Below are 17,155 nucleotides of genomic sequence, written 5' to 3' on the forward strand. Positions count from 1 at the left end.
GCTGCTCAAGAAATGCAAAAAAAAAAGACCAATCTCCTGCTATTACATCTAATAATACTGATAATAATATATTTATTAATTCATATAGCGCTTTTCTCGCACTCAAAGCGCTTAATCATTATCTACGGTGCCCACCATCTCTACCATTGTGCAAGGCGCTGTCCTATGGCTGACTTGGTGCTCTGTCCCCTTCCTAAGTGGAAAACTTGAGATACAGATAGGTGAAAAGAAAAATGTCAATGTAGCAATTGACTAATAAAGAAACTTAAGTAACATTTTTTAAATTAAAATTTGAATTAAAGCCTTCCTCTGATTGGTCAAAGTGTACCGCTCATGTACACTTTGACCAATCAGAAATCATATACCCCAGCTTTAATTAAAATTATATGTCCTCTCCGTAGCTGTGAACTTTCTTTGCTTGGGCTTTGCTTTCCACATATAAAGTGCATGATGTTAAGTTGAAACGTTATCAACAGTAGCCTAACTGAGACTTTTCTAGTGGTGGTTAATAATTAGTTTTCCCGTTGATATCTAAGAATCAACAGAAGAAAGCAGTCGGGCCCCTTGGTATGTCCTTGCTTCCACATTTCACAGTGAGCTGCCGCCATGATGCTACTAAAGGCTTTTCTCTTTGCTCTGAGCGTGTCTCCGTCTGTCTGGGCCAGGAAATCTGAGCCTGCCCTGGGTGAGACCGACACAGGTTTGTTTAGAGGTTCGGACAAGTATGACTTTGCCATCGAAATCCCAGCTGCAGAGACCGAGTGTTTCTGGCACTTTGCACATCAGAGTGGAAGCTTCTACCTGACTTTCATGGTGAGAATAATATATTTTATATATATAGCTGCGGATTTTTTTTTTTTTTCAAATGTTCAGTGTCTCTCGTTTTACTATTTAAAGGCATATGTTTGAGTAGAATGAACATTTTGGTTTTAAACTATAAATTACTGACAATATTTCTATCAAATTCTTATATATTTTTGTCATTAAGAGCATAAGTTAAAAACTATGAAAAGCATTTCTTTTTTATGTTCAAAATTCTATTATTTTACATTTGACAACAGTTTTAAGTCCATATTAACTGTGTTTGTCATGTGTACAGGTCCTTGTATAGGAACTTTAGTTTTTTTTAACTGCGAGTAAATACATAATTTCCATAGTTAATTGTGATTAATCGCATTTTTTGGGAAGTGTGTGTGTGTGTTTTTTTTTTTTTTAAGATATTTTTTGGGCATTTTTATGTTTTTATTTGATAGTGCAGAGAGACAGAGGTGAAATGGGGCAGAGAGGGGAGTGACATGCAGAGAACAACCGCGGGTGGGAATCGAACCCGGGTCTGCTGCTGGGCCCGGCCCGGGAGGGGGACGCCTTACCAACTGAGCTAAAGGCGCCCCCGTGTGTGTGCGTTTGTGTGTTTTTTACTCTGTGTGTGTGTGTGTGGGTTTTACTGTGTGTGTGTGTGTGTGTTTTCATAGGTTCAGTGGGCTACAGGGCTGGCCAAAGATCATCGGCTGTTTGTGACGGTCAGCTCTCCGCAGGGCGTTCTCGTGGATTCTAAGAACCAAGCCGTCGGACAAATCAACTTCCTGACTGAGGTGACAGGTAGGATCATCAGAAATCACTTGTTCATGTCTCCTAAGTCTATTAAAAAAATATATATATACAGCCCGGGAAAAAAAATCTTTATCTCTACATTACTCATTGAAAAAAAATGCTCTAAATGACAAAAAGTTTATTGGAATTTGGTAGAAATAAAATCTAAATGTTCATTTTACTCAAACATATGCCTCTAAAGAGTAAAACAAGAGACACTGAAAATTTAGAGTGGTCTCTTCATTTTTTCCGGAGCCATTTATACAGGCTTCATACATTATTTTTTTTTTTTGCATTTATTAGACAGATTTGGAGGGATATAGTTGAAATGGGTCAGAGAGGGGAATGACATGCAGAGAACGACCCGGGCTGGATTCTAACCCGGGTCTGCTGTGAAGAGGACTGAGACTCTATGGGGGAGGGCTTTATCCACTACACCACAAGCGCCCCCATACAGCCCTTTGAAAAATTCAAGCATTTTACAAGAAATGTCAAAGTTACATTTCAACTTTTTCCAAGGACCCCAAAAATATATTTATGGAAAGCAAACATGTCTTATGATTATTTATTTTATTTTTCTCACTATTTGTAAACTGGACGGGTGTTCATTTAATGTATACTGTATTGAAACTATCAAGTGTTTTTCATCCATGTACAGTGTCTAGTTATGCTGTTTATTCTGTGTTATATCATTATTTTACGTGTGACAATTACACGTAATTAATTTTTTTTTAAATAAATTTCAATCAATCAATCAATCAATCAATCAATCAATCAATCAGTCAATCAAATATATCAGCAGTTTCCTTCCAACAGGTTTTTACCGGATGTGTCTCGGGAACCACAACAACCAGTTTGGAGGCATCCGGGTGTTTGTGAACTTTGGGGTCGTCTACGAGGACTTTGCAGCGTCGGATGGTGAGGTAGAGGAAGGAGAGGACGTCCTCAACAACACTTTGTCAGGAATTGAGGTATGTTTCAATATGTTTTGTTAGTTTTTTTTGTGCTTTGTATTGTAAAGCAACTTTGAGTTTTTGAAAAGCGCTATATAAGTTGAATGTATTGTTATTATTATTATTATTATTATTATTATTATTATTATTATTATTATTATTATTATTATTATTATTATTATCATCATTATTATTATTATTATTATTTGTATTATTTGTATTATTTGTATTATTGTTATTATTATTCAAGTCTCTGAACGATTTTTTTGTTAAAGGTAGAACTTGTCCTAATGTATCAATTTACCATGTACCAATATTTTGTGAGAACAGAATTGCCCCTACCAATATAATTACTATTATTATTATTACATTATCTTTTGAGTAAAGTCATACTGAATGATTCCGTAGATTCTCCAAGCAGACCAATCTTGACCAAACATGGTCTGTGTGAAAGCCTCCTAAATGAACTGTCTGTAAATCATAGGACAGATAAACTAGGTATACAGAATATTACACCTATCGTCTGTAGCATACTATGACATATGTTCCCTTGTTCTGTTTTTAGGAGAGTGTGCAGAAGCTCCAGAATCATATCTTCCACATGTGGCGTCACTACACGTTCGCCCGCATGAGGAAAGGGAAGGATCAGCACCTCCTGCTCTCCAACCTAAACTACGTCACACGGTGGTCCGCCACCCAAAGCCTGGTCATCCTCCTGACTGGATATCTGCAGCTTTACCTCCTCAAAAGACTGTTTCACACGGACGGGAGCAAGCCAAGATGCTGAGGGGAAAAACCCACATAGAGGCTGTCTTCCAAAAGCCCTACTAATGTCATACTCATACTAAAAGCCCTACTAACGTCCTACTCATACTAAAAGCCCTGCTCACGTCCTACTCATACTAAAAGCTCTACTAACGTCCTACTCATACTAAAAGCCTTACTAATGTCATACTCATACTAAAAGCCCTACTAACAACCTACTCATACTAAAAGCCCTGCTCACGTCCTACTCATACTAAAAGCTCTACTAACGTCCTACTCATACTAAAAGCCATACTAACGTCCTCATGGCTTTTGAGATTGTGGATGAATTATTTTCCTGTAACATATAATTCTTACTTCTTCCTACAACTAAATAAATCATCGATAATTAAAATGTCAATGCATTGCAGTCAGTTTAATTATTGAAGAAGTATTCAGATCCTTTATTTAGTTTAGTACAATATGAAACATTTTAAATACTCTACTAGAGATAGTGAAATACAATTTAAAAAGCAGAAAATGGAAGGGGGGCGCTTGTGGTGTTTTGGTGAGAATTTAAAACTTTCATATTTGCTAGATTAATGTAACATACTTTTTTAATGTTCATATTTTTTGGAAAGTCTAGTGTAAATCCTTTTTTTATTTTGTCCTATGTAATATTCTTACATTTGAGATGACTTTGATTTTTTTAAAGATTATTTTCTGATGTTTATCTCTTTATTAGACAGTTTGTTTTGTTTAGAGACAGAGATGAAAATGGGGCAGAGAGGGGAAAGACATGCAGAGAATGTCCCGGGCTGGATTCTTTTACAGTTCTGCTGCGAAGACGGCCTTAAACTGGATGAGCAGGTTGAACAGAAGTAAGAAGGTATTTTGTTGTTGTGTCTTTGCTGTCTCGGATCTGTATCAAGGTGAATTCTTGTTAGTTAGCTTCCTTACCAGAACAAGGTATGTTCTTTGTTCAAAATTACTTTCATTTCCTACAACTGGCACATTTGGAGTCGGACAGGCTTATCGTCAGCAGGTACATAAACTTTCAGATCATTTTCTAACCCTTTTACATTTTAAAATTCAAGAAGTTATTATTAGTATTGTAGATGTTAACTTTTCATGTCAATGCATAGATTATTCAAGTAATTCAAGTGTTTTATAGATGGTTTATTTTGCTCAAAGTGTAAATAAACACTTAAAGAATGAAGGCGTACTGATAAAGAGTGGGACATTAGCTGCTACACTGATTGTATTGGGATAGATGATTTTGGTTTTTTTTTGTCTCTTTTAGTATGGCATTGTACATTTTTGTTAATAGTAGATTATTGTATAAATATAAATAATGTAATGCACATTATCTAAATAGGTGGTTAAATTGTAATTTGACAGTTTTCACAGCAAGTTTTTGATTCAACTGTCTGCAAAGCTTTTTTCCTTAACATACTAAATATTGTTGTTAGTGATTAATGGGTTATTAATTTAACCTTTTGCCAACACAAGTTAACACATGAGTATATCATACTTGTGTAGTTATCACAAAAGTTTGTAGGATAAGATATAATGGTTAGAAAGTTTATAAAACAGTGAGAAAAGCTTGCAGTGTTTTTTAATCCCGATAAAGGGTTTTTCACTGGGAGTTCTTTCTCAGCCAAGCTAAGGGTCTAAGGGCAGAGGGTGTGATAGATAGATAGATAGATAGATAGATAGATAGATAGATAGATAGATAGATAGATAGATAGATAGATAGATAGATAGATAGATAGATAGATAAGGGCAGAGGGTGTCATACTGTATGGAATATAAAGCCCACTGAGGCAAATGTCTATTTGTAATATTGGGCCATACAAATACAACTGATTAGATTTGATCAGTGTTTATTTGTTGTCCTTATCCGCACACTTGGAAATTCCACCAAATAACTTGATGAAAGCTAGTGACATCACAACTGGGCAAACTGTAGGGTAAGACAGTGAGACCATAAAACACTCCTCCTGCCTTTTCTCATGCTAAGATGAACCGATTTCTACAATGTTTGCACATTTATACTACATAGGATCTCAGAGTTCAATACACCTTCATATTTCCACCGGTGAAGTAGGTCTTTAATGGCTATGGGTTGATTCACTCACTGTCTTTCTTATATAACAAATAAGGATTTCCCAAAAAACCCAACCCAACCTATCCCTGGGCTATGTTCTTTGTGTTTTAAACTGTATGACATCATTTTATAATAATTACGGCCCTGCCAGAAGAAAGACTTGCTTCAAAATAAGATTACGATGTGTGTGTGTGTGTGTGTGTGTGTGTGTGTGCGCGTGTGTATAAAAAGATAGTTAGAAAAGTGTGTGTGTGTGTGTGTGTGTGTGTGTGTGTGTGTGTGTGTGTGTGTGTGTGTGTGTGTGTGTGTGTGTGTGTGTGCGTGTGCGTATGAATAAAAAGATAGTTAGAAAAATATGTTAACAAATTTCACAGGACTATCATGAAAAGCAAAGAAGTATAGGTAACACTTTACAATAAGTAACTGATAGATATTCGGTTGTTCTCAAGTAAAACTATAAAGGTTGAATGATTGAACATTTTCTTTATGGCTTGATTCAGACTGAAATGGTAGTGACCTGACACCTAGTGGTGGTGATATGCAACTGCAGGGTCATTCCAAATGAGCTGAAAGTGTCTGCAGACTTTCACTTGTTTTCAGGCCAGTTTAAGACATGGATTCGTCAATAACCAAACTTGCACACATTATTTTCGTCTTTAATATCTTTGTTTTATTGATATTTTTATTTCAATGAGTGTAACTCTGAAATTTTTCATTTTTTTTTCATTTAACTTTTATTTATCCTCGAGAGACCAATTGAGGGGTGACCCTCATATACAATGATGTCGAGTTCAAAGCAAATTCAAAGGAAAAACAACAATACATAAACAATATTCAATGCAAAACATCAAATACACAACAACAGGTGAAGAGAAAAAAAACAATTGAAACATTTACATAGTGGTGAAGAGTGGCAGCAATTAAAATTAAATGGGTGAAAGTACAATATAGTCTAATTAAAACAGTTACAGGTAGAGTTTGGCAGATTTAAGATGGTTTATTTAAATTGGTTAAAAGATATGAAGGTAAAAGATATGAAGGAAATGATTATATCATGTGTGTTTTTTTTGTTAAAAAGCACTGAACTAGATCTGCACCTTAATTTCGTTGTGTGAATACACTGTATTTTACACAATGACGAATAAAACTTCTATTCCTATAGTGATGTGATATGTATATAGTATACTGTGTATTGTACACAGGGACTGCAGATGGAAATTAGCAAACTGCTTTAATCTGGTACAAGGCATCTTTTCTCTGTGAGATTAATGTTATTTTGTACATGGTCCCTGACAAATAAATTAATAAACTAAATTTATATGCTGCAGGGTCCAGTGCTGTTTCAATTTCCCTAAGTCAACAACATTATAGGAATTTTAAATACGTTTGGTTATGATGTTATTACAATGGTATTATATTATGGGATATATTTTTATTTTCTTGACTCTACAGAGTCGGGAGTCCAGTGGAGTGTGGAGGAGGAGAAGAGGGAACAACGGTGACAGCAGAACTAATAATAATGAAGAAGATGGAGCAAGCTATGGTATTTTTTTTTTTTTTAAAGATTCATTTTTGTTGGCATTTTCAAGCTTTATTAGATAGTACAGAGTTGAAATGGGGAGACAGAGAGAGAGAGGGGGGGGGGGGGATGACCTGTAGTAAAGGTTCACGGGTCGGATTTGAACCCGTGACCACTGCAACGAAGGCTGGAGCCAATATGGTACGCACTCTATAAACTATGCCACCGGAGCATACTGGTACAGTTCATTTTAATTGTATTTTAATAATGTGTTCTTGAGGTTTGGTTACAGCAGTCATAGGGTTAGTGTTAGGGGTCCGGATGGTGGGGTCCAATGTAGCTGGAAGAGTATTAGGGCCACAGAAGAGGGGAATGAATAAAAGGGGGAGTTTTGGGCCACTCCGGTGGTGTAGTGGATAGAGCGTGTACCATATCAGCTCCGGCCTTTGTTGCAGTGGTCGCAGGTTCAAGTCCGACCCGTGGACCTTTACTGCATGTCACTCCCCCTCTCTCTCTGTCTCGCCATTTCAACTCTGTACTGTCTAATAAAGCTTGAAAATAAAAATAAATTGAAAAATAATCTGAAAGAAAGAAGAAATACTCTGGTTATTTATATTGTATGAAGGACTGACTGTTGAAACGACCTCTTTTTTAAGCAGACGTCCGCTAAGCTCCACTAGTAACATTGCTCTCTATATGCAGCGGGCTGTGAGACGAGAGCACAGGGACCGTCTATGCATGTCCTCCCCTCTTAGCCCCATTTCAACTCTTTCTCTCCAAATCTGTCTAATGAAGTGAAAAATGTAATATTGCCTTGTAGCACATCGCTGAAAGCTAACTTCCGCTCTGTCTCTCTAGGGAATCCTCGGTACCTTTGAAACCATATTTTCCATATGCACATCCATCTACCGCTTGGCGGAAAACGCAAAAGACAACACGGAACGCTGTCAACAAGTCGCCAGCAAAGTCAAAGTCCTCGAGAAATTGGTTCTCACCATCAAACAAAGAGGGCAGGGCCAAATCTCTGCCACTATGGAGGAAGCCCTGAGAGATCTCTGCAAAACTTTGTCCACTGCCAATGAAGTTATCAGGAAATACAGCTGCACTAAGGGGTTCAAGAGAGTCCTCATGGCCAACACGCATAACGACAAGTTTGTCAATGTCAACGCAAGACTCAATGATAACTTACAGGTGTTGACTGCGGTTCAGATTACCGAACAGGGGAGCTATGGGAACAATAGTCAGTATCAAGCCTATTCAGGACAAACACAGCAGGATCAAGTGTGTGGTAATGAACTGGCGCTGATATCTAGACCCACAACCCCAATGCCTTTCCAAAGCATTATGCCTCAGATGCAAATGCCTTTTCCTATGTCACCACCTGTAACCAACATGGCCAACATTTTCCCCGGCAACATCTTCCCTAACCCTGTTTCAGTGTCCTCCTTTATGGCCCCTTACACCATGGGAACACAGTGCATCATGTCGCCCCAGTACCTCACCACACCTTATCCCCAAATGACTGTTTTAACTCAGACTGCAACTATGAAAGGGTATTTGGTCAACAATCGTATTTGTTTTAATTAAAACAACAGAAAGATCTCTCTCAAATTAGACTCACTCTATTAAGTTATAAGGTTGCATTTTACACCATATGTATTTTTATTTTTATTCAATAGACATATACCGGGCCTACCCATTAAGAGATCTAAAGTGGCTATAAAGAACTTTAAGGTTTTGTTGATTGTAGTGCCCCCTTTGTACAAAAGCGAAAGTGTTTTTTACGACACCTGTGCCTGCTGTCCTACAGATCTTTGCTCTTTTGTAGGAGGTTTAAGCAGGTTCTTAATGCCACTTGTCTCTGGGGCCCAACTGGCAAATATATATTTTTTTAATAACGAGGCAATAAGGAAATGAAAACTGGACTTCCTGATAAAACTGTTCGCTTTGAGACGTAGAAATGGACAGTTTAGGTGGACTGTCCCCTGTAACAAGCATTCAGGATCCCCTCCACTTTCTTGACAGGATTCTGTCATAAACACAAAGTTGAACTAAATGAAGAAAAAAATTGAAGGAAAGTCAACTCAAACTTGGAGACCTGAACCTAATTAGTTAGATATTGCCAAATTTGCACATTTATTCAAACATTTCTGAAAAACATTATGGTATCTTTAAAGGTGCTCCCAGGAACTTTCAGTTTGTGTTTATTTTTTTTACCCCCTTTGGACAAAAGCGGTAGTGTGTTTGTTACCCCAGCTGTTGTTCCTGGGGAAGTTTACCAGGACAAAGGGATTAAGAAAATATTTTAAAAAAGTATTCTTTGCACTGATGGTCACGTTTGCTGTTACATGTCATTTATGATCATCAGAGGAAAGATTTGACTGTTTCAGAAATATTTAAAAGTTCCTCGTAGATACATTAATATTAATATCACCTTTTAAGTAGAGCACTTTAATACTGTGTTGTGCTATACAACTATTACATAAATATACATTGGTTTTGTGTGCATAAAACCCAGATTAATATTGTCATTTAAACACTTGCATGTGATTACTACTGACCTGTATATGTAAGGAACTTGTTTAAACATCTTATGGAGACTTGTCCTTTATTAAAGGATCTACCAGTATAAAACTTGAGCGTGGAGATTTTTTTTTAACCTCTGGGGCCTGTTAAACTAAGATAAGGAATTAACCTAGGATATTTCGGTTGTCCTGGCTTGCGTTAGCCATGATCCGGTTGCATAAAAGCGGATGGACATAAGATACCATGGAGATTTAAACATATTCTGTTGCCTGACTGGCTCAGTCAGCTGTCACTCCGATCTGAAATCAAGGTGTTTAACAGTTATTCCATGATCCTCTGTGTAGCCTACTGCTTTATTTTCATTAGCCTGTTTTAAAGTACCACATAAAAGACTACATTCTCATTTAGTTACGTAAATAGTTCTTCTTTTTTATTTATTTAACCTGAACCATTTATAATTAACTTAATTTGGCCTATAATTAGATTAAGATGAAATTATATAAATTATAATCATTTATGTGATAGTCTGTTCATATTGCAGGCTATATTTATACAATTGATTATCGATGGCAGATGACGTTGCAACTGTGGGTCAAATAAATTCACTTTGTACTTATAACCATATACAGGTGAATATCAATGAAAAGTTATTTTTTTCTGTAAATTAATTCAAAAAGTGAAACGTAAATAAATTCCAGATTCATTACACATGAAGTGAAATTAATCTAGAATAAACATACTTTTCAGAGTACTTTTTATAAATCCTTTTTTTGATTGGTTTATTTTCTAATATTTTGAGATACTGAATTTTTTATTCCATGATCAATCAATCATCCAAAAAAAAGGCATGTCATATTTCACTTTGTGTAATTAATCAAGGAGAGTTTCACTTTTTGAATGGACTTTCCATGATATTCAATTTTTTAGATGCACCTGCAGACTGCTCACTGTTAACTATTTTATCATTAATCAATACAGGGGCATCAAGATCATTTTGCAAAGAATATAGGGGGTCTATGAAATGAACTTATGGTTTAAACTAGCAAGGCACTGTGGGAAAATGGGCTGTCTTTTCCATTTTTACATCAGTAAATCTGTGTTCTATCTCTGGGTATACTTCTGAAAGCTGTGAGCTGGCACTTAACAGAATTACTTGACAAAGTGGCCCCTTTTCAATCTGGATTGGCATTTATGCAATTGACTAATCCAAAGTGCCCAGGCTAGACTTTGTCAATGCTGGCTTTATCAATCATCCTGGATATCTGTATTCCACTTTTATGCAACAGGCCCCTGGAACAAAAGTCTTTACTAAAAAATATATGGTTGCGTTCCGAATCGCATACTCTTTCTTTTTTCTATTCTACATACTACATCCGACGATAAAAATAATCTAGTTAGGATGCAGTAGGCATACTATTGGGACATACTTTACTCTCTTATTTCATCATAACATTGCGCCTTGATCTTGCCTCTTGCTTTTATATCCGTCGCATCCCCGTTTGTCTTCATATGGAGGCTTCGTCGATGTGACGTCACTTCACGTGCGCACTGGATTGTGGGTCAGAATTTCCCAAATAGGATGCACTTTTCAACACTAATAATCTTGGCCGCATGAGGTATGACATCCGGGTACTTCTAATCATCCTAAATCTGGCCACAAGAATCGGGACATCCTAAATCTTCTTTCTACATACTATATAGTAGAAAGTATGCGATTCGGAACACAACATATGTTTTTGTGTGTATTGTTGCTGCTGGTGTTTTCTGTGATGCAGGGAGCTGGTGGGCGGTAAGTCCTTATTTTGAGAAAACTCATTGACATATTTTAGATACTTCATTGAAATAAAATAAATAAGGATATTTATTTGTACAGCAAATATAGGCTATACATAGTTAAGTAAGTCATTGTGTGTGTGTGTGTGTGTGTGTGTGTGTGTGTGTGTGTGTGTGTGTGTGTGCAGGCCTGCCCATACAAATGGCTGGGCCCCTGAAAACCTCCAGTCAATGGGCCCCCCTTACCCATTACTCCTATCAACAATGAGTGTGAGTGCGCTCATCCCTCAATAAACACATACATGTATTTGTAGGTAGACTAACTATCTTATCAACCAGGGACTTGCAGGGACAGTTGGGAGAGCAAGGGCTCGTTATTATTTTAAAATAGTAGCACATTTCTGACTTAGCCCAGCATACCTACCAATTTATTTTGATTCCCTTACACTCACACAATGTTTAACAGATCTCTAGAAAATAATCAGTTCACACAGAGACATTGTTCTTCTTTAGTATTCACTAAAGCAAACAGTTTTTTCACAATTTGCACGTTTTCTATGCTACTAGTTTCTGGTAAGATACATTTACACTAATTGGCTGCACCAAATATTGCACTTTTTTGTATTTCTGCACATGACGTTAAATCATTTGAAATCTTTTGAAGGTATTGTTGAAATAAATAACACTTAAAAAACATCAACAACAAATTCTTCACACACAAATGAAAAAAAGGCGGTTCTCTACATGAATAACCAAACCAACCTACCCTCAAAACTATAAAGTTGGCCTATGTTTGGTTGCAACATTTAGGCTTAGTTTATTCTACTCTCATCACTGCAAAATCACTGACATCATTACAAAAGAGTTCTTAATCTTTGAACTCAAATCTGTTCCTTAAATTATTTCCAACTTCTTTGTGCCTTGTGTCTTTCTTTGCATTAAGAACTTTTTTAGGTCTATTTTTCACAGCTTCATTGTGGTAGGACCCGTCTGGTTGGTCAATTGGCCAGGTTTCTGAAAAACTGGTCAGACCTGGCTGGCCGTGTCATCCTGAAGACTTATGTCAAAGCCTTTAGAAGTTATTGTCCCCAAAGGGAAATTCTTTTTCACAAAAATGTATGAGGGAGAGATAATCTAAACCTGTTTGTAGACCCAGGAAAATTACAGAGTAACTAGCCTGTCCTCTTTATAAGAATGTAGAAGAACTACAAAAGGTACCCAACCTGTTTTTTCATGGGGTCCAAATCCTTTTCACAGCCACACCCAGACACAAGTAGCAGGTACATATGTTTTCAATGAGCAGGAACGGCTCAGGAAATATAATCCAGCCAAAACTGTTTGATATCAAAACCCAATCTTGTCACCATTTGGCACTTAAAGGGTTTATAGGATGGATTATGTTTGAAACAGTTACACTCCATTGTGTGCTCAATCTGAACCATTTAAGCATTTCTGCTTTTCTACTGCTTTTTAAATGGCCGTAAGCGGAGCTGCGTCTCTGTGTAAACACCCAACTTTGAATAGATATTGACATAAATATCTAAAAATCTAAAAATAAATTTAGCTTAGTTAGGTTCTTGGCTTCCAAAGACCATGGGCCCCCGAAGTGGCTGGGACCTAGAAAGCCTTCCCACTTTCTACCCCTTATGGGCGGCCCTGAGCGCAGGAGCCTATAAAGCAGCCCTGACAGATTGGCTCACTCTCTTCCCCGGCCTGCAGCCTGACCTTGTGTTTCGTCAGCAGGTAAATAAACTTTCGGATCATTTCTAACCCTTTTACGTTTTAAAATTCAGGAATTTATTATAAGTATTATTATTTTTACATACTTAAAAATTATCTAAAAATGTAAATTTTATGACAATGCAGATTGTTTACATTTTTCAATTTATCCTGGAGGCTTTTAATGGTTTATTTTGCTCAACGCGCAAAGAAACACTTAAATAATTAAGGCTTTCGGATTCTGAAAGAGTGGGATATTAGCTACACTGATTGTATTGGGATAAATTATATTCAAGGTTTTTTTTTCTCGTCTCTTTTTTTATTTGGCATTGTACATTTATGTAAATAGAAGATTATTGTATAAATAATTTGATGCGCACATTCTGTAAATAGTTGTTTAAAGCTGATGAATTCATATCAGATAATCACGAACAGTTGAATAAGGGCTGGAAACAAATAAGCTTTGGATTCCTCTCACTCCTCTTGGAACACAGACGATACATTTATTTTATAAATATTGTTTATGACTCTTTATAATTAGTGTTGTTTTGTGTTGTCTATTTGTACGATATGTCATACTTGCTATTTTAATTTCATTTGTATAAACAGAAGAAATTAATTAATTAAAAATATATATTTTTTTTATATCAAATGCAATGTCAACCCAATTGTTGGTAGACCAAATCCATAGTCCTTATTCAGTGGAAAAATATGTTTCTAAACCTGTTTAGATGTTGACATGGGGACCTGACTTTTATTTTAACCCATTGCTGTAATGTTTAGAAAGATCTTTGACCAAAACACCTCTACAACAGCAGGTAATTTAAAAGCCTAATAATCTTTGATGCACAGATAGTTTGGACTCTTACAAAATAGATTCAAAACTGGGGATGTGTCCCTCAATAAACACATACATGTATTTGTAGGTAGACTAACTATCTTATCAACCAGGGACTTGCAGGACAGTTGGGTGAGTAAGGGCTCGTTATTATTTTAAAATAGTAGCACATTTCTGACTTAGCCCAGCATACCTACAAATTTATTTTGATTCCCTTACACTCACACAATGTTTAACAGATCAACAGATCTCTAGAAAATAATCAGTTCACACAGAGACATTGTTCTTCTTTAGTATTCACTAAAGCAAACAGTTTTTTTTACAATTTGCACGTTTTCTATGCTACTAGTTTCTGGTAAGATACATTTACACTAATTGACTGCACCAAATATTGCACTTTTTTGTATTTCTGCACATGACGTTAAATCATTTGAAATCTTTTGAAGGTATTGTTGAATAAATAACACTTAGAAAACAACATCAACAACAAATTCTTCACACACAAATGAAAAAAAGGCGGTTCTCTACATGAATAACCAAACCAACCTACCCTCAAAACTATAAAGTTGGCCTATGTTTGGTTGCAACATTTAGGCTTAGTTTATTCTGCTCTCATCACTGCAAAATCACTGACATCATTACAAAAAAGTTCTTAATCTTTGAACTCAAATCTGTTCCTTCAATTATTTCCAACTTCTTTGTGCCTTGTGTCTTTCTTTGCATTAAGAACTTTTTTAGGTCTATTTTTCACAGCTTCATTGTGGTAGGACCCGTCTGGTTGGTCAATTGGCCAGGTTTCTGAAAAACTGGTCAGACCTGGCTGGCCGTGTCATCCTGAAGACTTACAATATGTCAAAGCCTTTAGAAGTTGTTGTCCCCAAAGGGAAATTCTTTTTCACAAAAATGTATGAGGGAGAGATAATCTAAACCTGTTTGTAGACCCAGGAAAATTACAGAGTAACTAGCCTGTCCTCTTTATAAGAATGTAGAAGAACTACAAAAGGTACCCAACCTGTTTTTTCATGGGGTCCAAATACTTTTCACAGCCACACCCAGACACAAGTAGCAGGTACATATGTTTTCAATGAGCAGGAACGGCTCAGGAAATATAATCCAGCCAAAACTGTTTGATATCAAAACCCAATCTTGTCACCATTTGGCACACAAAACTATTGGGTTTAAATGGCTTTGATTTCAATATGAGAGTGTATATGACATATTTAGAATGTAAAATTAATGTGAAATATATATTCTGTGTTTCCACCTAACAGAAAAAAATCTGCAAAGATTTTCTTCACTCTACAGAGCCGAGAGCCTGCGGTGTGGAAGTGGAGGAGGAGATGGCTCAAGCTATGGTACAGTTATTTTTAAGGTTTTGCAGGTTTGGTTACAACAGTCATAGGGTTAGTGTTAGGGGTCTGGATGGTGGGGTCCAATGTACACGTTAGTATATTAGGAAAACAGGAGAGGGGGAAAATGAGAGGGGGACTTTTTTTCTTCTATATGCACTTTGAGAATAAAGTTGAAATGTCAAGGATATGTTCAACAGTTCCAGTACAGTTGGAAAGATATTGACAGATTCACACTTCCGGTATCAATAACTCATAAGTGAAACATTATTTGTCATAAGGCAGACAATGGACTACAAACATAGTTTGACTGAAAGCAGACGTCCTCTAAGCTCTGCTAATAACATTGTTCACTATGTGCAGAGGGCTGTGAGGTGAGAGCACAGGGATTGTCTATGCATGCTCTCCCATCTTTGCCCCATTTCAACTCTTTCTCTCCAAATCTGTCTAATAAAGTGAAAAACGTAATATTACAATTTAACATATTTTCTATTAATTTACCAACAACCCTCGCTGAGTGTTAACTTTCTTCTCTGTCTCTCTAGGAGACGCTCAGTGCCTTTGACAACATATTGTCCCTAAGCAAATCCATCTATCACTTGGCGGAAAACGCAAAGGACAACACGGAACACTGTCAACAAGTCGCCAGCAAAGTCCAAGTCCTCGAGAAAGTGGTTCTCACCATCAAACAAAGAGGGCAGGGCCAAATCTCTGCCACTATGGAGGAAGCTCTGAGAGATCTCTGCAAAACTTTGTCCACTGCCAATGAAGTTATCGCGAAATACAGCTGCACTAAGGGGCTTGAGAAAGTCTTCATGCATATTCATATCAAGCATAACGACATGTTTCTGAATGTCAACACAAGACTGAATGATAACTTACAGGTGTTGACTGCGGTTCAGTTTACCGAACAGGGGAGCAATAGTCAGAATCAAGCCTATTCAGGACAAACACAGCATGATCAAGTGTGTGGTGACGAACTGGCGCTGATATCTAGACCCACATACCCATTGTACCAATACCATTTACAAAGCATTACGCCTCAGATGCAAATGCCTTCTCCTATGTCACCACCTGTAAACAAGCATAACGACATGTTTCTGGATGTCAACGCACGACACACAGAGAAACACAAAGAGAAAAAATAAATAAAAAAGAAAAAGGATAAAAAAGAAAAGAAAGAGAAAAAAGAATACATAGAGGTACAAACACACACACAGAGAAACACACACACACAAGTAGAAATACACACACATACAAAAGAAACAGAGATGTACACACACACACATCACACATAGAGGTAAAAACACACACACAGAGAAACACACACACATGTAGAAATACACACACACACACACAAACACATAGAGGTACAAACACACACACACACAGAAAAACACACACACACACACACACACAGAGAAACACATAGAGGTACAAACACACACACAGAGAAATATAGAAATACACACAAAAATACATATACACACACACACACACACACACAGAAACACACATAGAAACAGACACGCAGACACACACAAATACACACAAACACACACACACACACAGATATACACAGAGAAATACACATACACAAACACACACATAGAGGTACAAACACACACACACACACACACACACACACACAGTGGTACAAACACACACACAGAGAGACACATAGAGGTACAAATGTAGTGTATTTTGTTACACTACATTTTTGGAAACACTTTAACTTTTTATTGGCTTCGTTTTGACTGCAGGATGAGTTTTGTTGTTTAAATAAAAGAATTGTTCCGGAAGACCTCCTCATCTGCCTCAAACTGCGTCTTCTTTCATCAACCCACCACCAACGCCGTTTTTCTGAGTAAAGGTCTGTCACTCCGATCTGAAATCAAGGTGTTTAACAGTTATTCCATGATCCTCTGTGTAGCCTACTGCTTTATTTTCATTAGCCTGTTTTAAAGTACCACAGAAAAGACTACATTCTCATTTAGTTAAATAGTGAAATTAATCTAGAATAAACATACTTTT

At 36.8% G+C, this 17,155-nt stretch overlaps 1 protein-coding gene across 1 annotated transcript in view; it reads left to right on the top strand.

Annotated features, from left to right (window-relative positions):
• Positions 1-3,330, top strand: part of tmed6 (transmembrane p24 trafficking protein 6) — a gene marked incomplete at both ends in the record, with an annotated part of 7,955 nt that extends 4,625 nt beyond the window's left edge. The window contains 4 exons of the mRNA XM_080028462.1: positions 622-813; positions 1,473-1,599; positions 2,407-2,561; positions 3,109-3,330. Coding sequence (XP_079884588.1) covers positions 622-813; positions 1,473-1,599; positions 2,407-2,561; positions 3,109-3,330 — 696 coding nt within the window. The remainder of the gene's footprint in view (positions 1-621; positions 814-1,472; positions 1,600-2,406; positions 2,562-3,108) is intronic.
• Between the last annotated feature and the right edge of the window lie 13,825 nt (positions 3,331-17,155).

This window comes from Ammodytes marinus (genome assembly GCF_949987685.1).
Source record: "Ammodytes marinus genome assembly, chromosome: 5".
NCBI classification, from domain to species: domain Eukaryota; kingdom Metazoa; phylum Chordata; class Actinopteri; order Uranoscopiformes; family Ammodytidae; genus Ammodytes; species Ammodytes marinus.